General features: G+C 39.2%; 1 protein-coding gene across 2 annotated transcripts; it reads left to right on the top strand.

The window, feature by feature from the left end:
- The first annotated feature begins 614 nt into the window (after positions 1 to 614).
- LOC126982337 (cell division cycle protein 20 homolog) lies at positions 615 to 24192 on the top strand. Of its 2 annotated transcripts, XM_050834346.1 has the most exons (13): positions 615 to 761; positions 2847 to 3023; positions 4929 to 5021; positions 8420 to 8546; positions 9967 to 10081; positions 10599 to 10698; positions 11749 to 11877; positions 13060 to 13212; positions 15121 to 15338; positions 17638 to 17772; positions 19314 to 19439; positions 19546 to 19663; positions 20760 to 24192. In XM_050834346.1, exons 2-13 carry the CDS (start codon positions 2882 to 2884, stop codon positions 20939 to 20941), a joined length of 1638 nt encoding a protein of 545 aa, XP_050690303.1. In that variant the 5' UTR covers positions 615 to 761; positions 2847 to 2881; the 3' UTR covers positions 20942 to 24192. The 2 variants fall into 2 exon arrangements, with proteins under 2 accessions (XP_050690303.1, XP_050690304.1); XM_050834347.1 differs by lacking the exon at positions 4929 to 5021.
- The last annotated feature ends 797 nt before the right edge of the window (positions 24193 to 24989 follow it).

Raw genomic sequence — 24989 nt, 5'->3', positions numbered from 1 at the left:
AATAATAAATGACTTTCTGAGTATTATTTCGAGGTAAAATGGTTTAATAATAGGTTTAAATATAAGAAATACCCTCAAATCACCCTCGCTTAGTCAAAACAGCATACCACTTTATATTTTTTTCATGATTATAAATACCATAGACTAAACAGAAATATCAGAAAAAAATAATAAATCACTTTCTGAATACGTAAAACTCAATATATAGCCCAAGAATAATATAAATAACGAGTTCCAAGTCCAACCATAATAAATCACATACAATTTAACTTTTTTTTCACAGCAATAAATACAAAAAACAAACAGTTACACCAGAAAACAATAATAAATACCTTTTTGGATACATAAAACCCAATGAATAGCCCAAAAATAATAAAAATGGGTACTAAGCTGCGGTGCCAGATTGTCGTACTTACCCTCTTATGTTTTCCGAATTCCCATCCCAAAACTGTCTCCTCCACCCCAATAACTACATTTATTTATAGTTACCGTTGAAAGGTTTAATTATTAGTGTATTTTTCCTATAGATAAGTGTCAAAAAACGGTAAATACAAGGGTTAATACGGTCATGTGGCAACACTGTAAGGTCAAGCGAGCATCCATAGTGCGAGTGGTTTAAATCCCCCAACCACCTTCCTGCTTCTCGCCTACTCTCATTTCAACGCCATTTTAACCTTATTTCGTCGCTTTTATCCACGCGTCGGTGCGGCCAGAAGATCCACACACCTTTCATCTTCTTAACCAACCCGAAAAAGCAGCAGGTGAGGGAATAGTTAAGGAAATAAACCCAAAAATGTATCGACTCAGACATGTGATCGGGGATTTAAATGTCCACGGGAGTCAATATTTATTTACTTATTTCAATATTTACTTAGTTTTTACACTTTTTGCTTACTTGTCACACTATTTACTTACTTATTACGATATATTACATACTCATTGCAATATTTACGTACTTACTAGACTACTTACGTTTTACAATACTTATTTCTCTCCTCAAGGTTCAGTTTTAGGCCCGCTTTTATTCATTATCTAGATCAATGACATAGACAATGGATAACCAGTGACAGGGAAATTTGCGGATGACACCAAATTAGGACGCACTATTAGGACAAGGGAGGATGCTGGACCACTGCAGGAGCTCAACAAACTGTCACTCTGGCCAGAAATGGCATTTTTTTTTTTTTTTACATAGGTTACCCGCCTATAGCGCCGGTAGGCTTTCTTCAGGGGCCAGCCCGTTATGGTGCAGGCAATTTGGTAATACTTTATAAGAAGTCCACCTCCCCCTTCGCCACTCCAGCCCCCCTACCCCCCAAGACAAGCCTGGGGAACTGTGGGGAACCGGGGTTTGGGGGGGAAGCCAAAATCACTGAAAAATGGGCTTCCAAAATTTCCCTAGAAAAATCCCTAAATGAAGGAAAATTCCCTGGTCTCGAAAGTAAGGAAAGTCCCAACTTTATAACCTAACAGCCCCCCTCACCCCCCTGCTAACCAAGGGGGGCTGTGCCCCGGTCTGGACCCCCCACATGTAAGATGTGCCGGAATTTTTTTTTTTTTTTTTTTTTTGGTGGGGAGCATATTTAAACTACTCCAACCGAACTTGACGACCTGCTAACGAGGGGCCTTCGACCCCTTCGACCCCCCCCATGCAGGGAATTTTCTTTAATTTTTCTAGGGAAAGTGAGTGGGGGGGGTCCAGGGGGAGCCCCCCTTGGTTAGGAGGGGGGGTCCAGGGGGGTGAAGCCCCCTCGTTAGTAGGTCGTAAGGTTCAGTTGGAGTAGTTTAAATATGCTCCCCACCGAAGAAAAAAAACCATGATTTTCCGGTGCATCATACATGTGGAGGGGTCCAGCCCCCCTTGGTTAGCAGGGGGGCGAGGGGGGCTGTTAGGTTATAAAGTTGGGACTTTCCTTACTTTCAAGACTAGGGAATTTTCCTTCATTTAGGGATTTTTCGAGGGAAATTTTGGAAGCCCATTTTTCAATGATTTTGGCTTCCCCCCCAAACCCTGGTTCCCCACAGTTCCCCAGGCTTGTCTTGGGGGGTGGGGGGGGCTGGAGTGGTGAAGGGGGAGGTGGACTTCTTATTAAGTATTACCGGCAATTTTTTTATAGTGGCGCCAGTTATGCTTTTTAATGAATTTTAACATCACCAAGTGTAGTGTACTAAGTGTAGGAACATGCAGCCCATTACACGGTTATAGTTTAGACTCCACAGCGATAGGCAGATCAGAGTGTAAAATGGGTTTTGGAGTGTTAGTGAACTCTGACCTAAAACTAAGGAAGCAATGTATTGGTGCAAACAGTAAGACACAATATTTATCCCTATCTGTCTTTTAACAACCCTATCCAGAGATGAAGAACAGGAAGTCAGATTTTGCCTCACCGTAAAATAATTTCCTTGGTCAAACTATTCCTTGCAGCCACAGATCTCAGACACTTAACTATTTCCCACATAAAAGTGTAAATAAAGGTGTGTAAGAGGGGGCTAAGTTCTCCATCATCCATTTTATAAGGTGGTTAGGTTGGTCATGAGGTAAATATCTATAAGAACACCCGTCGCAAAATGTCAGATAAAACTTGTATATCATCATTGTTATTGTCTTTATTATTTTTATTTTAGTAGTAGTAGTACTCTTTACTTTTATCTTTTATAGGAGCCCTTGAGCAGAAAGGTAAAAAGATATACATATAACTCTTCAGTCATTATTAGCCTATTATTATTATTATTATTACTATTATTATTATTATTATTATTATTATTATTATTATTATTACTATTATTATTATTATTATTACTTGTCCATTCACCTTCTTTGCCTCTCTCCTCACCCCCTGGAGCAGAGAGGGAACACACACACACATCTGTCCAGGCCGGGATGTCACACCTGCAGTTCGACGCCAACCTTAACGAAGCCCTCAAGATGGAAGGCGACCTGACCACCCGCGCCCCGCCCGCCCGCTGGCAGAGGAAGGCACAGGAGCAGGGGGTCAACCACCTCACCATCACCAATGAGAACAGTGAGTCGCGGTGGCCGGGGTCAAGGGAGGTCACAAGAGAGAAATTGATTTTATTTATTTATTTATTTTTTTATTCGTACTTAATTTTTACCTCTATGTACACTTATTTTTGTGTAGTCTTGTTGTTTTATTATTATTACTATTTTAAGTCAACTGAGGGAAATGTATGTTGAATTTTTACCTTCTTGCTTATATGATTTTTACGTCATTACCTTTGTACAGGGTTAAGTTTGTAATGTCATGTTTGTATACTGTTTTATTGTATTTTTTTTAGCCGACTGTGAATTTTCCGAGGTCACACCAGGTGGAATTATTTCTTCTTGCGTTCATACCTAATTTTTACCTATTTTTTGCAGGATTGAGTCAAGTTTGTATCGTCCCACCATGCTAAGTTATTTTGTCATATTTTTCTGTATAAGTGTGAGTGTTTTGAGGTCACAAGAGGGAAGCGCATATGGATATACGTGTTATGAAATTTTTGCTTATATGTTTTTAACCCGTCCGCTGTGATTGGCACAGATTTGGCCTTCCCTGGTAGCCTGGTAACATAGGTATAGTCCCAGGTTTTTCTCTGCCTCTGTGGTGGATAGTGGAGTGTTTCCCATGTGGTATTGGTGTGCTGGATATCCCCTCCCAAGATGCAGGACTTCACATTTTTCTTCATTGAATTGTAACAGCCACTTTTTGCTCCATACCAGTAGCTTGGTGATGTCTTCTGGTAGGAAATCCACAGTCAAGGGGTGAACAGGATTTAAGTCAACCTTGTATTACCTTGTTAAGTCAAATACCACATCACTTTATAATTCACTCTTAAAAATGATTATTATAGACCAAACGTCCATGCCATAGAAATAATAAGTGACGTCTAAATAACCTCAAGTTTGTTTTACCATCGTTCATTTTTGCAATCGTTTTTCTGAGACCACAACCCAATCGTAAAGCGTGGCATGCCTGTATTTTTTAATTTTTTTTATTTATTTATTTATTTTTTACAACAAAGGAGACAGCTCAAGGGCACAAAAATAGGAAACAATAATAAAATAAAAAAAAGCCCGCTACTCGCTGCTCCTAAAAAAAGAATCAAAAGAGGTGACCAAAAGAGAGGTCAATTTCGGGAGGAGATTGTTGTAACTGCATTTTAGTGTATAGAGAAGTGTATATAGCCATGAGGTAGGTACACAGGCATGTTGAATAGACGGTCTTCTGTATATACGCCTGACTTTTTAAATGTCATATTAGTCTTTCGTAATAATGCTGTCTTTCACATATTTTTCAAGGTGTGGCTAGTTGTTGATTTTTTGTAATGTGTCAACTTGGCTTGGGGAAAATCCAACACTTCTAACTAACTCTTCAGTCATTTTGCACTAGATCCGGCGCCGTATGACCCCACAGTTGCAGCGCTAAGACACAGTGCCCCAATAATCAGTCAATCAATCTAATTAACTCTGTCCCAAAAATGAAATCAACCCTTAGACGGTGGCAGTATTTTTGAAGAGTAGCTCCCCAAAAAATGAATGGTCTATATACAGTCACTGCCGAACTTAGTACCATAGCATAAATATAGCTACGCCACATAATAGATGTTTTAACTATCGTCTGTATATAGATTCTACTGCAATCTGGAAGTGTTATAGTAAGTGTTTTTTTTTATTTTCCATGATTTTTTTTTTACTCATTTTATTGTTTTTGACGTTATCCTTTTTCTTTCTGCCATACAATACTGACTGACTGAATTTTGGACCATCTATACATAGCTCCACTGCTGTTTAGGGGTTAATAAGCTAAACAAGCCACATAACTTAATAAAAACTAATACAATGTTTAAAAATCTGGCAATACTGTGCATGTGTGGGCAAGGAGGGTGAAGGGACAGGTGAGTGTACTGAATGCTCCCCACTCTTGCAGGCCACTGTGAAGGCAGCAGCCCTCGCTCCGCTAAAACGCCTCACAGTGGCTCGCTGCTCGACACTAAGAGTCCCGGCCGCGGAAAGTCTCCAGGTAAACACCAACACCTCTCGCCTACCTGCCAGGGGTATTGACACCAGTTTGTACACACCATCCCAATTAGTACTCATGTCAACAGGGAAAAATTACACTGCTTCCCCAGAAAATTGAAAGAAGGTATAGAAGTGTACTAAAGAATTGAGATTGATGAACTTTTTTTTTTAATATTAACATGAAAATGCATTATCCCAAAAATTAAGACAGGGGCCGTATTACAAGTTGAATCCGAGAAGTTTTGGGTCCCTACAAAGGTTGATATAACCCGGTAGCAGCGGGGATCACGTTTCTTAATGGTCCCTCTAAGCGAGAAAAATGAGAAAAAATCATCACTCACACAAACCATTTCATAATATGTATCAATGCATTTGTGATTGGTTTATGCATCATCTATTTTTGGGGGTTTATATCATGGCACAAATTTGGCCCGTCACTGGTACACGGTAAAGCCACAAATTTGGCCCGTCACTGCTACTGGGTTAAGGGCTGTATTACAAGTTCAATCCAATAAATTTCGGGTCCCTGCAGAGTTCAGGATGAATAACTCTGTAGGAACCCGAAACTTCTTGGATTGGACTTGTATTGCGCAGGGGTGTGGAGTCAGAGTTGGGGGAGTCGGCTACTTTTGGCCGGAGTCAGTAAAAATACCCCCGACTCTGACTCCTTTACGTAATCATTTATCGTGTAATGTAGTTGTGAAGTTTTCTTTCTTTTACGTTATCTAGATATTGTCTATATAGAGTACACATAATTTGGATGTAAATACATGTAAGAAAAAGGACCTCAAGAGAGTGTACTGGCTCTACAGGCAGCATAAAAAAAAAAAGAAAAAAGATTTGCAATAGAGGGGAGGGGCATGGGGGTCGGAGTCACAACTTTTAAATTTCCCGGAGTCAGAGTTGGAAAATTTTAACTTCGACTCCACACCCCTGGCTATTGCATCCTCTAAACCGACCTCTGATGGGACCCAAAACTTTCCGGATTCAACTTGTAATATGGCCCAGAGTGTAAAAATGTACTATGTTAAAGATGTGACTGGTACCTTTTTTCCTCATACCAGTGGGGAAAAAAATATGCTACACCACAGAAAATTGAGATGGTATGATAATGTATTGTTGAAATTAAGATTGACAGATTCATTTTATTTATTATATATTTATCTATTTATTTTTAAGAGTTGTTGAAATTAAGATTGACAGATTTATTATATTTATCGATTTATATATTGATCTATTTATTTGTAAGAGTTCATTTTTATACCTGAACTTGATTTTCACATAAGCTTTCTTGGTCCCTGGTGTGAGTACTAAATGGGGGGCGGTGTTTGTGAATTGGTGGACGTGCCCTCAGTGTCTTCCTGCGCTGTGTTGTGTTTGTGTTGTGGTGCGCTCCTCTGTGGGCGGGAGTTGTATTATTATTATTATTATTATTATTATTTTTATTTTTATTTTATTTTTTAGATTTTTGGTAGGATTTTTGGCATATTTTTTCTTTTTGTTTTTTCTATGATATTTTACGTATCTTTTTCTTTCTTTTTTATGCATTTTTTCTTTTCTTCCTTTGTTATTATTTTTTATGTATCTTTTTCTTCATTTTTTCTTGTATTTTTTATTTTCTTCCTTTGTTATTATTTTTTATGTATCTTTTTCTTCATTTTTTCTTGTATTTTTTTATTTTCTTTTTTTTTTTCATGCATTTTTCCTTTGTTTCCTTTTTTTGTTATTTTTTATGGCTTTTTGCATATCTTATTTTTTATGTATAATTTTTCTATATTTTTTTCTTTATTTTCCATGATTTTTTTCTACGCATCTTATTGTCTTCAGTGTTACTTTTTTTCTTTCTCTTGTTATTTTCCGAGATTTTCTACACATTGTATTGTTTTCAGCATTATTTTCTTCTTTTTTTCTTCCTTTTTTATTTATTTTCCATTATTTTTTTTATATCTTATTGTCTGGTGATATTTTTTGCCTTTTCTTTTTTTTCTTGTTATTTATTTATTTTTTTGTTATTTTCTATGATTTTTCTACATATCATTGTTTTCAGCATCACTTTTTTATTTTATTTTTTATTTTCCTTGATTTTTTTTATGCATCTTATTATTTTCGCCATTATTTTTCTTTTCTTTTTGTTATTTTCTATGATTTTTTATGCATATTATTATTTCCAGTTGTTTTCTCCTTTTTTTTTGTTATTTTCCATGATTTTTTTTTCTACACTTATTGTTTTCAGTGAACTTTTCTTTCTATTTTTTTCTTCTTTTTTGGGGGGTTATTTTCGTATCTTATTGTTTCTAGTGTTATTTTTTTCCTTTAATTTATTTTTCAGATGACTTTATTTTTCCTAGTGTTGCATTTTGGTATTTCATGTCTTCAGGGGTTGTAATTATATCTTTATTTTCCATTTCAGTTTTTACTATAGCAACATATCTTCTTAATCTATCATCCATTTGTCTCTACCTCTCTTCTTCTATCCTCTACTTCCATCCATTTGTGTCTTTCTCTCTTCTTCTATTCTCTACTTCCATCCATTTATCTCTTCCTCTCTTCTTCTATCCTTTAATTCCATTCTCTATATTTGTCTTCCTTTACTTACACCATCCACCTCGGGGGCTTCGTGGTGCAGTGGTTAGCACACTCGGCTCACAACCGAGAGAGCCCAGGTTTGATTCCCGGGTGGAGTGGAAAAATTTGGGCGGCTTTTCCGATACCCTACGCCCCTGTCCACCCAGCAGTGAATGGGTACCAGGTATTAATCGGGGGTTGTGTCCTGTCTCCTGGGATCTGTTTTCTTCTCCTATAATTCCTTCCCCTTCTGTCTCTCTCCGGCATATGACCACAGATGTTGCGCCGACTAAACGAAACTTTCCGACCATCTCTTTCTCAGTCTTCCTTTCTTTTATTTCTCTTTTTTTGTCTCCTTTTACACTTCTTCCTCAGTCTCCCTATTTTTCATCCTTTCCTTCCATTCTCTTAATCTGTCTCTCTTTACACAATTTTCCCTGATCATTTTATTGTTTTTTTTTTAATCTTTTAATTATTTTCACTCCATTGTCACTCATTCATCTAATTTTCTTTTCATTCATTTATAATCTTAACTTTCCATCATTGTTTATCATTTTTATTACCTATCAGTTTTCTGTTTATTCACCTGATAACTATATTATTTTCTTCATCTTTGTAATCCATATTTATCCTCCAACTTCTCTTCTTTCTCTCCCTTTCATCCATATTCATCACTTATCCCTACACTCAACTCTATGGTATTATATTATTCTTCATCTTTCTAGTCCATCTTTATCATCCTATTCTTCTTTCTCTCTTTCCTCACCATTCCCCATCCTTCCTATCCTGTGTATTTCTCTACCTTAACACCCACTCACACACGAACATTTGCAGGCCGAGGGAAGTCGCCAGGCAGAGGCAAGTCCCCGGGCAGACTGATCCCCAAGCTGGCAGTGCGTGGGGGAGGGCAGAAGACACCCAGCAGGAAGACTCCCACTACTCCTTACAACCAGCAGGACAGGTGTGTGTGTGTGTGTGTGTGTATTTACCTAGTTGTAGTTTTATGGGGCCTGGGCTTTACGCTCGTGTGGTCCCGTCTCCCTGTCTGCATTTATCCAACTTCTCCTTAAAGCTCTGCACACTCCTCGCCGATACTACATCCTCACTTAGTCTGCTCCAAACCTCTATATTTCTTTGCGGGAAGCTATATTTCTTTATGTCTCAAGCATCTTCACTTCCTCAATTTTTTACTGTCCACTTGTGTTCCTAGTGGTAATTCCTTCTGTTAGTGTGTGTGTGTGTGTGTGTGTGTGTATTTACCTATTTGTAGTATACAGGGCCTGAGCTCAGTCTCGGTCAGTCCTGTCTCCCAGTCTATATTTGTCCAGCTTTTCCCTCATCATATGGACACTGCCCTTAACCCATCCGCTGCGATTGGCACGGATTTAGCCTTCACTGGTAGCCTGGTAACATACACTCCCAGGTCTTTCTCTGCCTCTGTGGTGGATAGTGGAGTGTTTCCCATGTGGTATTGGTATGCTGGATATCCCTTCACTGGTAGCCTGGTAACATACACTCCCAGGTCTTTCTCTGCCTCTGTGGTGGATAGTGGAGTGTTTCCCATTTGGTATTGGTATGCTGGATTTCCCCTCCCAAGATGCAGGACTTTACATTTTCCTTCATTGAATTGTAGCAGCCACTTTTTGTTCCGTCCCTGTAGCTTGGTGATGTCATCTGGTAGGAAATCCACAGTCAAGGGGTTAACTGTGTCTCTGCTTAGTCCATTCCATGTATCCACACTCCTTTATGGAAAACTGAACTTCTCTATGTCTTTCAAACAAGTCGCCTTCCTCTATTTCTGGCTGTGTCCTCTTATTTGCCTCCTCCCATGTGTCTCAATTAAATCATTTCTATCCAACATGTCCATTCCACTCGTATTCCTGTACAGCGCTATCAGGTCTTCTTTTTCGCTTCCTTCTTCGAGTGTTGGTATTCTAGTTCCTCCAGTCTCATACAATAAGATCGATAGATAGATAGATGTATATTTTTTATCACATCCTTTTGTTTCTCCTTCCTTCTTTCCTTCTCATCTTCCTTTCCTTCTCATCTTCCTTTCCTATTCATAACCCGTTTTCTTTCTTTCTTCAATCCTCTCTTGGTTCATTCCCTCCTTTCTCTCCCTCCCTCGCCTCACAATCTTTTCTTTTCTCCTTTCTTTCCTCATCTTTTCTTCTTCTCTGATTATGATAGTTCTGGTACCATCTTAGCATGTGTGTGTGTAAGGCAGACTAGGAGATATTCATTTTTCCGCACATCATTTCTTATTATTTACTAGAGAGAGAGAAAGAAGTGTGTGTGTGTGTGTGTGTGTGTGTGTGTGTGTGTGTGTGTCAGGAATACCCAGGCCATCACCACCACTCCGTCACCCCCACCCCCCGCAGGTTCATCCCCAACCGCAGCACCACCGACCTGGAAATCTCGCACCACCTCCTAGTGACCAGCATGGAGGCCTCGGGCGGGGACAACACGGAGGAGGAGGAACTCACACTGCAACAGGTAACCACACTTGGACTTGGCCAGGTAGTCAGAGGGTCTGCTAGCACTCTGAAGGGCTGCAGAACTATGGAAATGATGGAGAAAAAGAACACACATCCCCTCCTCTTTTTTTTATTTATTTATTTTTATTTTATATTTTTTACATAGGTGCTATAATAATGTAATTTGCTCCTGTTATGCTTCTTTGTTCACACTTTCATTTACTGGAGAAAGAAAAATTTGTTTACTTATTTACTTGTCTTTGTTGCAGATGATTTGTTTTTTTATGTATTTTCACACTTCATTTTTTTATGATTTACCAGAGAGGTCATTTATTTTACTTATTTTGTATATTCTACAGGAGGACAAGATTATGTATTTTAAAAGATGTATTTTATTATGTTCATTATGATTGCTACTGAATGAAATAGAACTACTACTACTACTACTACTACTATTATTATTGTTATTATATTACTATTATTATTATTATTATTTATTTAAGCTTCTTTTGTTTTCCTTTCCCTATGCACCACAGAAGGAGTACCAGGAGAAGATGATGGAGAACCTTAACGACGGGCAGCCCCCCAACACCCGCATCCTCTCCTTCAAGAACAAGGCTCCCCAGGCTCAGGAAGGTCAGGGGTCACGGAGGACTGTCGTGTTTTTTTTATTTCTATTCTATTTTATTTATCTGTATATTCTGTCATTTCTTACTGCATGTTTTGAGTTGAGTGTGTGTTGTCCTGTGTCCCTTTGTCTCCTTTTGTCCTCCTTTGTTTTGAGATTAGTGTGTGTTGTCCTGTGTCCCTTTGTCTGCTTTTGTAATTAAGTGTGTGTTGTCCTGTGTCCCTTTGTCTGCTTTTGTCCCTCCTTTGTTGTGAATTAAGTGTGTGTTGTCCTGTGTCCCTTTGTCTGCTTTTGTCCTCCTTTGTTTTGAGATTAGTGTGTGTTGTCCTGTGTCCCTTTGTCTCCTTTTGTCCTCCTTTGTTTTGAGATCAGTGTGTGTTGTCCTGTGTCCCTTTGTCTGCTTTTGTCCCTCCTTTGTTGTGAATTAAGTGTGTGTTGTCCTGTGTCCCTTTGTCTGCTTTTGTCCCTCCTTTGTTGTGAATTAAGTGTGTGTTGTCCTGTGTCCCTTTGTCTGCTTTTGTCCTTCTTTGTTGTGAATTACGTGTGTGTTGTCCTGTGTCCCTTTGTCTGCTTTTGTCCTCCTTTGTTTTGAGATTAGTGTGTGTTGTCCTGTGTCCCTTTCTCTGCTTTTGTCCCTCCTTTGTTGTGAATTAAGTGTGTGTTGTCCTGTGTCCCTTTGTCTGCTTTTGTCCTCCTTTGTTTTGAGATTAGTGTGTGTTGTCCTGTGTCCCTTTGTCTGCTTTCATCATCCTTTGTTTTGAATTAATTGTGTGTTGTCTTGTGTCCCTTTGTCTGATTTTGTCCCTCCTTTGTTGTGAATTAAGTGTGTGTTGTCTTGTGTCCCTTTGTCTGCTTTTGTCCTTCTTTGTTGTGAATTCATGGATGTTTTTTGCTGTAATTATTATCATTCATTATCTTACCTACTTATTCATTCATTATTATTATTATTTTTATTATTATTATTTTTTTTTTTTTGTTTGTGTTTGTGTGTGTATGTGTGTGTGTGTGTGTGTGTGTGTCGTCAAGCTATATATACCAACACACTATCCCCCCGTCAGGTTACGTCAACAACCTTAAGGTGCTGTACAGTGCGAGCAAGACAGCCATGCCCAAGGCCTCCTCGGCGCGGCACATCCCCAGCGTGCCCGAGAAGATCCTCGACGCACCGGACCTTCTCAACGACTACTGTGAGAATGCCTTGGAGATTTTTTATTTATTTATTTATATTTTTATTTATTTATTTTTTTTTTTTCCTTTTTTTCTTCGTCTTTTTTTTTTTTTTTTTTTTTTTTCTCCTTTTCTTCTCCTTCTTCTTCTTCTTCTTCCTTCTTTTCTTCCTCTTCTTTTTTTCTTCATATTCTTCTTCCTCATTGTCTCCTTCTTCTTCTTATTATTATTATTATTATTATTATTATTACTATTATTATTATTATTATTATTATTATTATTATTGCTATTATTATTATTATTTTCCCAATTACTTTTCATACTTATTCCCACATATCTCTATAATGATTTACTTAAGTGACTATTGTATTTATTTTAATGAAGGCAATTGCTACTTTGGAAACCTGAGCTAATGTGCAAAGATTAAAATATCGTCAAATGGCTCATCAAACAGCCATTAGTAATTCATTTTCATACCTTATTTTATTTTCCTGAGCAGTTTTGTTGTTTATATGAGTCCTTTCCCTCCCTTCCCTCCTTCCTTCCCTCCACATCTTCCCTCCCTCACCTCACAATCTTTCCTCCGTTCTCTCCTCATCTTCTCTCCTCCCTCCTGTTCAATTATTTCTCCCCTTCTCTCCTTGTCTTATTCTCTCTCGATCCTTTCCCTCCCTTCCCTCCCTCCCTCCTTCCCTCCCTCACCTCACAGTTATTCCTTTTCTCCGTTCTTTCCTCATCTTTTCTCTTCCCCTCTGTTTCTCTCCTTGTCTTATTCTCTCTTGATCCATTCTCTCCTTTCCCTCCTTCCTCACCTTCCCTCCCTCACCTCACAATCTTTCCTCCTTTTTCTCCTCTTCTTTTCTCCTCCTTCCTGTTTCATTATTTCTCCCCTTCTCACCTTGTCTTATCCCCTCTTGTTCCATTCCCTCCTTTCCCTCCCCTTCTTCTATAATTCCTTCCCCTTCTATCTCTCTCCAGCATATGACCACAGATGTTGCGGCGACTAAACATAACTTTCCAACTTTCCCTCCCTCCCTCCCTCCAAACATACCCTACCTACCACACCCCCTAGTTATCCTTTTGTGACCCCCCCCCCCCCTCCCCCCCAACAACAACAACAACAACAACAACCTGAGTAGACCATTTTTATATATCCTTTCTAGTGTTTTTATCCTTATGCCTCCTCCTCCCTCCCACTCCAGACCTTCACCTGCTGGACTGGAGCGTCAACAACCACCTGGCCGTAGCGTTGGGCAGCTGCGTGTACATCTGGAATGCTGGGAACGGCTCCATCACGGCCCTCACGCAGCTGGACGACCCGGATTACGTGTGCTCCCTCGCCTGGATTAAGGAGGGTGAGTTACGTTGTCCTTGTGACCCTAATGTTTATCTTTGAGCTATTTTTCTTTACCTTAGGGCCTCTTTCACAGTCACTTCATTTGTTTTGATCGTTACCAATGGCGGCGATCGACGCTATAGTTTTCCACGTGAAACTGGCCTATGGGGTAGTGGCGGCTGCAGAGGAAGCGAGAGGTGTTGAGAGTGTGTGGTAAGGTGCGGGGCGAGGCTAACCCTGCAGCCGCCACTACCCCATCGGCCAGTTTTACGTGGAAATACTATAGCGGCGATAACAGCCATTAGGAACGATAAAAACAAACAAAACGACTGTGAAAGCGGCCCTTAGTCTCCTTGTTTTGACCTATACATTTGACCTGTACATTTATCTTAGGCCTACTTTTTCCATTACCCTATTTTGACCTATACATTTGACCTATACATTTATCTTAGGCCTACTTTTTCCATTACCCTATTTTGACCTATACATTTGACCTATACATTTATCTTGGGCCTACTTTTTCCATCACCCTATTTTGACCTATACATTTGACCTATACATTTATCTTGGGCCTACTTTTTCCATTACCTTATTTTGACCTATACATTTATCCTGAGCCTACTTATTTTGACCTATGCATTTATCCTGGGCCTACTTATTTTGACCTATGCATTTATCTTGGGCCTACTTATCTTTACCTTATTTTGACTTATACATTTGACCTATTTACCTATTTTTCTTTACCTTAGTCTCATTTTGCCATTATATTGACCTAGTATTGTCATCTTCCTTATTTTTATACTTTCTCATCTATATCAAGGAAGGTTGTTTTGTTGATTTTTTTTTTTTCTCTTTTTCTTCTTCTTTTTTCCTTTTTCTTCCTCTTTTTTCTTTTCCTTTCCCTCTTTTTCTTTTTTTCTTTTTTTTCCTCTTCCTCTTTTTTCTTCTTCCTTTTCCTCTTTTTTTTCTTATTCCTCTTTTCTTCTTTTTTCTTGTTTTCTCTCTTCTTCCTCTTTTTTTCTTCTTCCTTATCCTCTTTTTCTTCTTTTTTCCCTCTTCCTCTTTTTCTTCTTCTTTATCCTCTTTTTCTTCTTTTTTCCCTCTTCTTCCTCTTTTTTCTTTTCCTTTTCCTCTTTTTCTTTTTTTCTTTTTTTTCCTCTTCCTCTTTTTCCTTCTTCCTTTTCCTCTTTTTTTCTTCTTCCTCTTTTCTTCTTTTTTCTTGTTTTCTCTCTTCTTCCTCTTTTTTTCTTCTTCCTTATCCTCTTATTCTTCTTTTTTCCCTCTTCCTCTTTTTCTTCTTCTTTATCCTCTTTTTCTTCTTTTTCCCTCTTCTTCTTTTTTTTCTTCTTCCTTATTCTCTTTTTCTTCTTTTTTCTCTCCTCTTCCTCTTTTTTTCTACTTCCTTTTCTTCTTTTTCTTCTTTTTTTCCTCTTCCTCTTTTTTTCTTCTTCCTTTTCCTCTTTTTCTTTTCTTTTTTCCCTCCTCTTCCTCTTTTTTCTTCTTCCTTTTCCTCTTTTTTTTTTCCCTCTTCTTTTTTTTCTTTTTTTCCCTCTTCCTCTTTTTTCTTCTTCCTTTTTCCTCTTTTTACTTCTTCCTCTTTTTCCTCTTTTCTTCTTTTTCTGCTTCTTTCTCTTTTCTTCTTCTTCCTCTTTTTCATCCTTCTCTTCTTTTTCTTCTTCTTCATATTCTTCCTTCCTTCCTTAGTACCTCAATTTCCTTCTTCTCCCTTAATTATTTCTTTTACCTTTATTTCTCACCTTATTCTTGTCTCACGCACACTCAATTTCCTTCTTCTCCCTTATTTCATTTACCTTTTTTTCTCACCTTATTCTTGTCTCACGCACACACAATTTCCTTCTTCTCCCCTATTTCATTTACCTTTTTTTCTCACCTTATTCTTGTCTCACCCACACCCACACACCCTCAGGCCACGTGCTGGGTATCGGGCTGAGCTCCGGCCAGACACAGCTGTGGGACGTCTCGCAGCAGAAACTCCTCCGCACGATGGGAGATCACCAGAACCGGGTCAGCGCCCTCTCCTGGAACGCCTACATCCTCTCCTCAGGCTCGCGCTCCGGCCAGATCTTCCACCACGATGTGAGGGTGGCGGAACATCACGTGGCCACACTCGCCAGCCACACCCAGGTACGACCCACACCTTATTTATTTTATCTATTTTTTTGTTTTTTTCTAGTTGTTATGAGGTTTTGGTAACACTGGGCACTGGGGAGGCTGAGGCAAGGGACAGCAATCATCACCTATATCATCCTTTTTTTTTTTTTCTTCTTTTTTGTTGTTGTTGTTGTTGTTGCCCTTGAGCTGTGTCCTCTAATGTAAAAAAAAATCCATCTTCTTTTTCTTTTGCATTATCAAGTTATTCAGTTATTAATTTCTGTGAGCATTTCTATGAGTGATTTCTTTCTATTAACATCAGGAGAATCAAGTCATTGCCAGTTATTAATTTCTGTGAGCATTTCTATGAGTGATTTCTTTCTATTAACATCAGGAGAATCAAGTCATTGCCAGTTATTAATTTCTGTGAGCATTTCTATGAGTGATTTCTTTCTGTTCACATTAGGAGAATCAAGTTATTCAGTTATTAATTTCTGTGAGCATTTCTATGAGTGATTTCTTTCTGTTCACATTAGGAGAATCAAGTTATTCAGTTATTAATTTCTGTGAGCATTTCTATGAGTGATTTCTTTCTGTTCACATTAGGAGAATCAAGTCATTACCAGTTATTAATTTCTGTGAGCATTTCTGTGAGTGATTTCTTTCTGTTCACATTAGGAGAATCAAGTCATTACCAGTTATTAGTTTCTGTGAGTATTTCTATGAGTGATTTCTTTATATTCACATTAGGAGAATCAAGTCATTACCAGTTATTAATTTCTGTGAGTATTTCTATGAGTGATTTCTTTCTGTTCACATTAGGAGAATCAAGTCATTACCAGCTATTAGTTTCTGTGAGCATTTCTATGAGTGATTTCTTTATATTCGCATTAGGAGAATCAAGTCATTGCCAGTTATTAATTTCTACAGATAGATATAAGTTATGAATTTCAATAATAATAATAGATAATCAAGCTAATATTACAAGCCATTAACCCTAAGACCAGGGCAGTATTTGAAAAGTAGCTCCCCTTAAATGAATTGTCTATATACAGTCCCTGCCAACCTTGGAACCCTAGCATAAATATAGTTACGACGCATAATAGATGTTTTAACCCGGTAGCAGCGGGGATCATGTTTCTCAATTGTCCCTCTAAGCGAGAAAAATGAGTAAAAATCATCACTCATACAAACCATTTCATAATACATATCAAAGCATTTGTGATCAGTTAATGCATCATCTATTTTGGGGGGTTTATATCATGGCACAAATTTGGCCCGTCGCTGCTACACGGTAAAGCCACAAATTTGGCCCATCGCTGCTACACGGTAAAGCCACAAATTTGGCCCATCGCTGCTACACGGTAAAGCCACAAATTTGGCCTATCGCTGCTACACAGTAAAGACACAAATTTGGCCCGTCGCTGCTACACAGTAAAGCCACAAATTTGGCCCGTCGCTGCTACACAGTAAAGCCACAAATTTGGCCTGTCGCTGCTACACGGTAAAGCCACAAATTTCGCCCGTCGCTGCTACACAGTAAAGCCACAAATTTGGCCCGTCGCTGCTACACAGTAAAGCCACAAATTTGTCCCGTCGCTGCTACACGGTAAAGCCACAAATTTGGCCTGTCGCTGCTACACGGTAAAGCCACAAATTTGGCCTGTTGCTGCTACACGGTAAAGCCACAAATTTGGCTCGTCGCTGCTACCGGGTTAACTATCATCTGTATATAGTTTCTACCGCAGTCTGGAAGTGTTGTTATATTTCTGCCACATGAAACTGACTGACTGAATTTTGGACAGTCTATAGAGTTCAATAAATATAGTTACAAAGAATAATAGATGTTTTAACTATCGTCTGTATATAGATTCTACCACAGTCTGGAAGTGTTGATATATTCCTGCCACACAAAGCTGACTGTCTGAATTTTGGACTGTCTATATAGAGTTCCACCGCTTTTAGACTGAATTTTGGACTGTCTATATAGAGTTCCACCACCTTTAGACTGAATTTTGGACTGTCTATATAGAGTTCCACCACCTTTAGACTGAATTTTGGACTGTCTATATAGAGTTCCACCACCTTTAGACTGAATTTTGGACTGTCTATATAGAGTTCCACCACTTTTAGACTGAATTTTGGACTGTATATAGAGTTCCACCACCTTTAGACTGAATTTTGGACTGTCTATATAGAGTTCCACCACCTTTAGACTGAATTTTGGACTGTCTATATAGAGTTCCACCACCTTTAGACTGAATTTTGGACTGTTTACATAGAGTTCCACCGCCATCTAAGACCTAATTAACCTTACAATGTGTGGTTGCAGGAGGTGTGTGGGCTGAAATGGTCCCCCGATGGGCGTCTCCTGGCATCCGGCGGCAACGACAACCAGGTCATCGTGTGGGAGAAGACCGCAACCACCCCGCTGCACACCTTCACCGCACACCAGTCAGCCATCAAGGTGGGAACACACACACGCACACACACACACACAAAAAATAGGTGATACTTATATAAGCATGCATACGTATACACAATCACACACACACACTTTTAAAATACTCATACACACATACACACACACACTTACAAAACACCTTCTACTTAAAACATGCACACACACACACACACACACACACACACACTAATACTAAATAAAACAACTAGGTAAATACACACATACGAACCTGGGAGGGGCTTTCTTACTCTCAAATGATTGGTGTTTTAACAATTTATTCATTTTATTTTATTTAGTACCAAGTCACTTTGCAGTCATTTCCAGATTTATTTATTTATTTATTTATTGTTTTTGTAGCAGAGGAGACAGTTCAAGGGCGTAAAAAAAAAGAAGAAAGAAAACAATAATGAAAAAAAAGCCTGCTACTCACTGCTCCTGAATAGAGTAGAGAGAAGTGTGCAATTTAATTTTCAGATAGTTGGTCAGTTTCATTTTTCATCATGTATTGCACCTTTATCTCTGTCATTCTCGGGTGTTGGTGTTCTACAATTCACCTTAACTTTCCTGCCTATAATATGAGAAGGAGGAAAATTAGTTTGACATCCTGGAAAGTAGAAAAATTACCGCTGAAAACCTCACACTGTTGGCAGGAGAAGGCATAGGTCGGATTTATGAGTCAGATTCGCTTCTCACATCAGCTATCTCTAAAGGTCAAAGAGTGGGTCATTCGGTCAATGCTGCTGAACATCTCACACTGTTGACAGGAGAAGGCATAGGTCGGATTTATGAGTCAGATTCGCTTCTCACATCAGGTATCTCTAAAGGTCAAAGAGTGGGTCAGTCGGTCAATACTGCTGAACATCTCACACTGTTGGCAGGAGAAGGCATAGGTTGGATTTATAAGACCGTTTCGCTTCTCACATCAGCTATTTCTAAAGGTCAAAGAGTGTGTCAGTCGGTCAATACTGCTGAACATCTCACACTGTTGGCAGGAGAAGGCATAGGTCGAGTTTCGCTTCTCACATCAGCTATTTCTAAAGGTTAAAGAGTGGGTCAGTCGGGTTCTAATGAGTGTTTCTTCAGGTTCACGGTACAGAGGAAGGGTCAAACTACCACCGGGGTCATAGAACTACCCCTGGAAATACCCACAACTCTTACGAAAGCCTTGTCAAATATGCGTTCTTGGGCGACGAAGTGTCTTGAAATACGACCCATATTTTTTTAGGACATTTTATTAGGCATAGAAACTTGTCTTAGCAATGGCAATGAATGTTTTAATGTATGTTTTACGTAAAGTATGATTAGAATTGTATGCGTAGATGTGACCGACAGTGTAATCTTTTTTAAACTTATATATTTCTCTTTTATACAAGACAAATTTTCTGTAAGAGCAATTAAGTATTATTATTATTATTATTATTATTATTATTGTCTTGTATTGCTTATATGGAAGGTAGTTTGTTTATGAAGGCGACAACACATGACAGCTTCCCTCAACACCAAAAGCAACAGAAGTGACAACGAGGGACAATGTATATTTCCAGGCGCTGGCGTGGAGTCCCTGGCAGAGCAACATCCTGGCGACGGGTGGCGGCACGGCTGACCGCACCATCCGACTGTGGAACTGCAACACCGGGATCTGCCTCAAGGACATCACCACCACATCACAGGTACTGGCATGTGTGTGTGTGTGTGTTTTTCTCGTAAATCAAAACACTCGTAAACTGAGGCACTCGTAAACTAAGGTGTTATTATGTGTGTTTCTTTGTGCCGCAGGTGTCGTCAATCCTCTGGTCGACGCACTACAAGGAAATCATCTCCGGCCACGGTTTCTCCAACAACCAACTGACCATCTGGAAATACCCGACCATGGCGAAGGTGGCGGATCTCACAGGTGGGTGATGGGTGGAAGAGGTGGAGAGGGAGGGGAGGAAGAGGGTAGGGAAGGAAGAAGAAAGTCGTATTGTGAAAGAGGGAAGGGAAGGGAAGGGGTAACAGAGTAGTGGAAGGAGATAGAAGGGAAGGGAAGCAAGAAGAAAGTTGTATAGTGAAAGAAGGAAGGGAAGGGAAGGGGTAACAGAGTAGTGGAAGGAGATAGAAGGGAAGGGAAGGAAGAAGAAAGTTGTATAGTGAAAGAGGGAAGGGAAGGGAAGGGGTAACAGAGTAGTGGAAGGAGATAGAAGGGAAGGGAAGCAAGAAGAAAGTCGTATAGTGAAAGAGGGAAGGGAAGGGAAGGGGTAACAGAGTAGTGGAAGGAGATAGAAGGGAAGGAAGAGATGAAAGAGAGAAGATGGGAAGGGAAGGAAAAGGAAAGAAGTGGGTGGAGAGGGAAGGAAAGGGAAGGGAGAAAAGATTCCGTTCCTGACCCATAACTATTGCATAAAACATCCCTAATTAACAGTTTTAACAATAACTTTAACTGAATATCGTTGTTAGTGTGAAGACAGCGTTGCAAAGCTTCAGAGACTCGAAAAGCATCTATGTGCATCATACTTAAGGATTTTTTCGCTTTCTTTAACACTGTAATGTTCCGTTTGGGAGGGAAAGAGATGTAAAGTTAGTCCAGTTTTATTAATTATGTTTTCTGTGTCTCAGATTAATGAGTTTTACTACAGTGCACGTAGGATAACTGTGTTTTTTAACCACCATGATCCTGTCAGCCAAACGCCAGACCCACGGGGAAATACGTAGTGGAAATAGCACTGCGGCCTTCCATGCATAAATATGACACTTGAATTTTGATGTTTAGAAAGCAAAAATAAGTAAGTTTCCTTTAGAAAGAGACAGTCCCGTACATCCAGCCCCAGGGACGGTTTCTTTGTTTACATTGCGCGTATATGCAAGTTTTCATCTGCGTTCGGCGGGGGGTGTCGCAAATACCCTACCCGCGTATGAGCGAATCCGTGAACAGTGAGGCCGTGAACGTCGGGGGGCTTCTGTATTCACATTCAACATCCATATCACCCACTCACCTGTTCATCCACCTACAGGTCACACAGGGCGGGTGCTGGAGCTGTGCCTGTCCCCGGATGGCCAGACCGTTGCCAGTGCAGCCGCCGACGAGACCATCCGGATGTGGAAGTGCTGGGCGGTTGACAAGAAGGAGAAGAAACAGCAGGGGGAAAGCAGTAAAAGTCACCCCATCTCGGCCTTTGCTCGGTCCATCCGCTAAGAGACTAACGCCGCCACTTGTCTGTCTGTCTGTCTGTGTCTGTTAGTGTGATACAGACCCAACATAGCATTTATATACACAGTTTCCATCTCTGTCTGTCTGTCTAGCTGTGTCTGTTAATATAATCTTGACCCCAACATACCATTTATATACAGTTTCCATCTCTGTCTGTCTGTCTGTCTCTGTCTGTTAGTGTGATACAGACCCAACATACCATTTATTTACACAGTTTCCATCTCTCTGTCTGCCTAGCTGTGTCTGTTAATATAATCTTGATCCCAACACACCATTTATATACACAGTTTCCATCTCTCTCTGTCTGTCTAGCTGTGTCTGTTAATATAATCTTGATCCCAACACACCATTTATATACACAGTTTCCATCTCTGTCTGTCTGTCTAGCTGTGTCTGTTAATATAATCTTGACCCCAACATACCATTTATTTACACAGTTTCCATCTCTGTCTGTCTGTCTAGCTGTGTCTGTTAATATAATCTTGACCCCAACATACCATTTATATACACAGTTTCCATCTCTGTCTGTCTGTCTAGCTGTGTCTGTTAATATAATCTTGACACCAACATACCATTTATATACACAGTTTCCATCTCTGTCTGTCTGTCTGTCTCTGTCTGTTAGTGTGAGACAGACCCCAACATACCATTTCTGTCTAAGGTTTCTGTCTATCTTTGCTATATAGTTACATGGTCTACCCACTAACATGCTACAAATTGTCACATAAACTCTTCCTCTCTATATCAATTTTCTAACATGCTACATACCACATTATCAATCATTCCATCTGTATCTTTACCTTATATATCACTTCAGTTTATCTATCTATCTATCTGTGTAAGTTAACATGATTCAGACTATTAGACCACTTTTATCTGTCTATCTATCTCTCTATATTTTTGCAAGATTTATTCACTAACATATTTTGTGAATCTTAACATACCACATATTACTTCTTCTTTCCTATATTTTTATTTTTTTTATTTTTTATTGTGTAGTCTGTGTGTGTGTGTGTGTGTGTGTGTGTTTTAAGTAGAAGAAAGTGTTTTGTAAGTGTGTGTGTGTGTGTTTTAAGTAGAAGAAGGTGTTTTGTAAGTGTGTGTGTGTGTGTGTGTGTGTGTGTTTTAAGTAGAAGAAGGTGTTTTGTAAGTGTGTGTGTGTGTGTGTGTATTTTAAAAGTGTGTGTGTGTGTATTTTAAAAGTGTGTGTGTGTGTGTGTGTGTGTGTGTGTGTGTGTGTGTGTGATTGTGTATATGTATGCATGCTTATATAAGTATCACCTATTTTTTGTGTGTTTGTGTGTGTGTGTGTGTGTGTGTGTGTCCTGTGGCTGCTAACACTTCTATTCATTATTGTTATTATTTCACTTTTTATCTTTCTGTATGTATTTCTAAGCCTTTAGTGTGGTAGGTTTTCCTCTCATCTCATCCTCATCTTGTATCCATATTAGAAAAGATTGCATTTTTAACCCGGTAGCAGCAGGGATCATGTTTCTTAATGGTCCCTCTATGCGAGAAAAATGAGAAAAAAATTATCACTCACGCAAACCATTTCATAATATATATATCAATGCATTTGTGATCAGTTTATGCATCATCTATTTTAGGGGGTTTATATCATGGCACAAATTTGGCCCGTCGCTGCTACACGGTAAAGCCACAAATTTGCCCCGTCGCTGCTACACGGTAAAGCCACAAATTTGGCCCGTCGCTGCTACACGGTAAAACCACAAATTTGCCCCGTCGCTGCTACACGGTAAAACCACAAATTTGCCCCGTCGCTGCTACACGGTAAAGCCACAAATTTGCCCCGTCGCTGCTACACGGTAAAGCCACAAATTTGCCCCGTCGCTGCTACACGGTAAAGCCACAAATTTGCCCCATCGCTGCTACACGGTAAAGCCACAAATTTGCCCCGTCGCTGCTACACGGTTAATATACTTTCATTATTTCCAAGTGAACCTACAATTTATACACATACATTTTTGGTTGTTTGTATTTTTAAGGTTCTGATGTGTGAATGATTTTTCCTTCATTGTAATCTTCATCATTGTATTCATATTGGAGAGTAAGTCTTGTCAATAGTATTTCTCATTTTAACATTGGTTTTAACACACACACACACACACACACACACACACACACACATATACATACATAACTTTAACACCTTCAGAAAATACACACACACACACTCACACATATTATCCAGGTCTGTTTTAACTATTATTATTATTATCATCATTATCTTGTATCCACTTCAGAAAGCAATCACTATCCTTACTATTTCTTATCTTCACATATATATATTTTCATGCCTATCTTAACAAGTAACATTATTATCATTATTTTCTTGACCTCGCCTCGTAAAGCAAATACTATCTTTACTATTTCTTATGTATCTCACAGGTGGGTGATGGGAGGACACCTGGGAATGGGAAGGAAGGAAAGAATAGTTTGAGAGAAGAGGAGGAGGGGAAGAGGAAGGAAGGGAAAGGAAGGAAGGAGGAGGGGAAGAGGAGGGAATGGAAAGGAAGGAGAGAGTAGGTAGTGAGAGAGAAGAGAAGGAGGGGAAGAGGAAGGAAGGATTAGTGGGAGAGAAGGGAAGGAGGAGGAAATGGAAAGGAAGGAGAGAGTAGGTAGTGAGAGAGAAGAGAAGGAGGGGAAGAGGAAGGAAGGATTAGTGGGAGAGAAGGGAAGGAGGAGGAAATGGAAAGGAAGGAGAGAGAAGAGGAGGAGGGGAAGAGGAAGGAAGGGAAGGAAAGAAGGAATGGGTGGGAGAGAAGGGAAAAGGAAGGGAAGGAAAGAAAGGAGGAGAAGGGGAAAAGGAAGGAAGGGAAGGAAAGCAGGAATGGGTGGGAGAGAAGGGAAGAAGGAGAAGGGAAAAGGAAGGGAAGGAAAGAAAGGAGAAGGGGAAAAAGAAGAAGGAATTAAGTATATATTTCTGTACAGTATAAGATAGTGTACATTCCCTTGCCACACCAACACACAACCTTCCATCTAACATTTTTTATTTAATTATTACATTTCTTAACCTTCCACAATTAACTCGATAGTATTTTCCCGGAGTGCTGCTGCTGATGATGATGGTGGGGGTGAATGTAGCTGCTTGGCATTCACTTTAGGAACACTAGCTAATTTATATTTTACCAGATTAAGTGTATTTTATTGGTAGCTTTGGACACTGTATGTATATTTTTACTCCTGTGGATTCAAATAAAGTGTAATTATATAATGGGTGTTGTATCTATGTATCTATTATTATTATTATTATTATTATTATTATTATTATTATTATTATTATGTGTCCAAGAGAGTGAGCTACATGGAACAGAACACAGACAAAGGTTGAAGATATTTGAATGACTATAATGAAACGGACTTATTTGTAGTAGTAGTAGTAGTAGCAGTAGTAGTAGTAGTAGTAGTAGTAGTAGTAGTAGTAGTAGTAGTAGTAGTTATCATTGTGTATACTAATAAGTGGATAACTGAAATACTGACAACTAAATTATTGAAAGGAACTGAAATAAGAGCTGATGACATTGAAATAAGGAAAACAACAGTGGCAAAAATTAACCCAGAAATTGTAGAAGGCAAGGTAAGCAGAGGACCAAGTGGAGAGGGAACACTTACCAGAGAGAGAGAGAGAGAGTAATACCTCCATAGATATTTTGTCAAAAGTTCACTTCTGTATCAGGGATGGAGTGAATACATGAGTTGTGTATTTGAATACGAATACGTCAGATTCCAACGAATATGAATTTGAATACACTGAAATGGTATTAATTCAAATACAGAATACTTCTTGAAAGTATTCATGAATACTTTTCATTGAAAAATAACTCCTTGACATAACTATATAGGCATAGAACTGGTCTAAAGCTGTGCAACAGTAAAATGAGCTCTGTACTGTACACGACCACTACATCTCTGCCCAGGGAGGCTGGAGTTATATATGTACAGTTGTTATTGCTGATCATAAGTTTAAAAATATTTGTCAGATTACTCACAGAACACGAATACTTTTACCTTG

Source organism: Eriocheir sinensis, chromosome 50 (genome assembly GCF_024679095.1).
Source record: "Eriocheir sinensis breed Jianghai 21 chromosome 50, ASM2467909v1, whole genome shotgun sequence".
Taxonomy (NCBI): Eukaryota; Metazoa; Arthropoda; class Malacostraca; order Decapoda; family Varunidae; genus Eriocheir; species Eriocheir sinensis.
The sequence above is the reverse complement of the archived record's forward strand: the minus strand, read 5'-3'. Positions and strand labels throughout refer to the sequence as shown.

Coding starts and splice junctions, on each gene's coding strand:
- LOC126982337 (XM_050834346.1), top strand. CDS start 2,882: ATGTCACACCTGCAGTTCGACGCCAACCTTAACGAAGCCCTCAAGATG. Junction 3,024..4,928: donor CACCATCACCAATGAGAACA/GTGAGTCGCGGT, acceptor CCACTCTTGCAG/GCCACTGTGAAGGCAGCAGC. Junction 19,440..19,545: donor ACATCACCACCACATCACAG/GTACTGGCATGT, acceptor TTTGTGCCGCAG/GTGTCGTCAATCCTCTGGTC.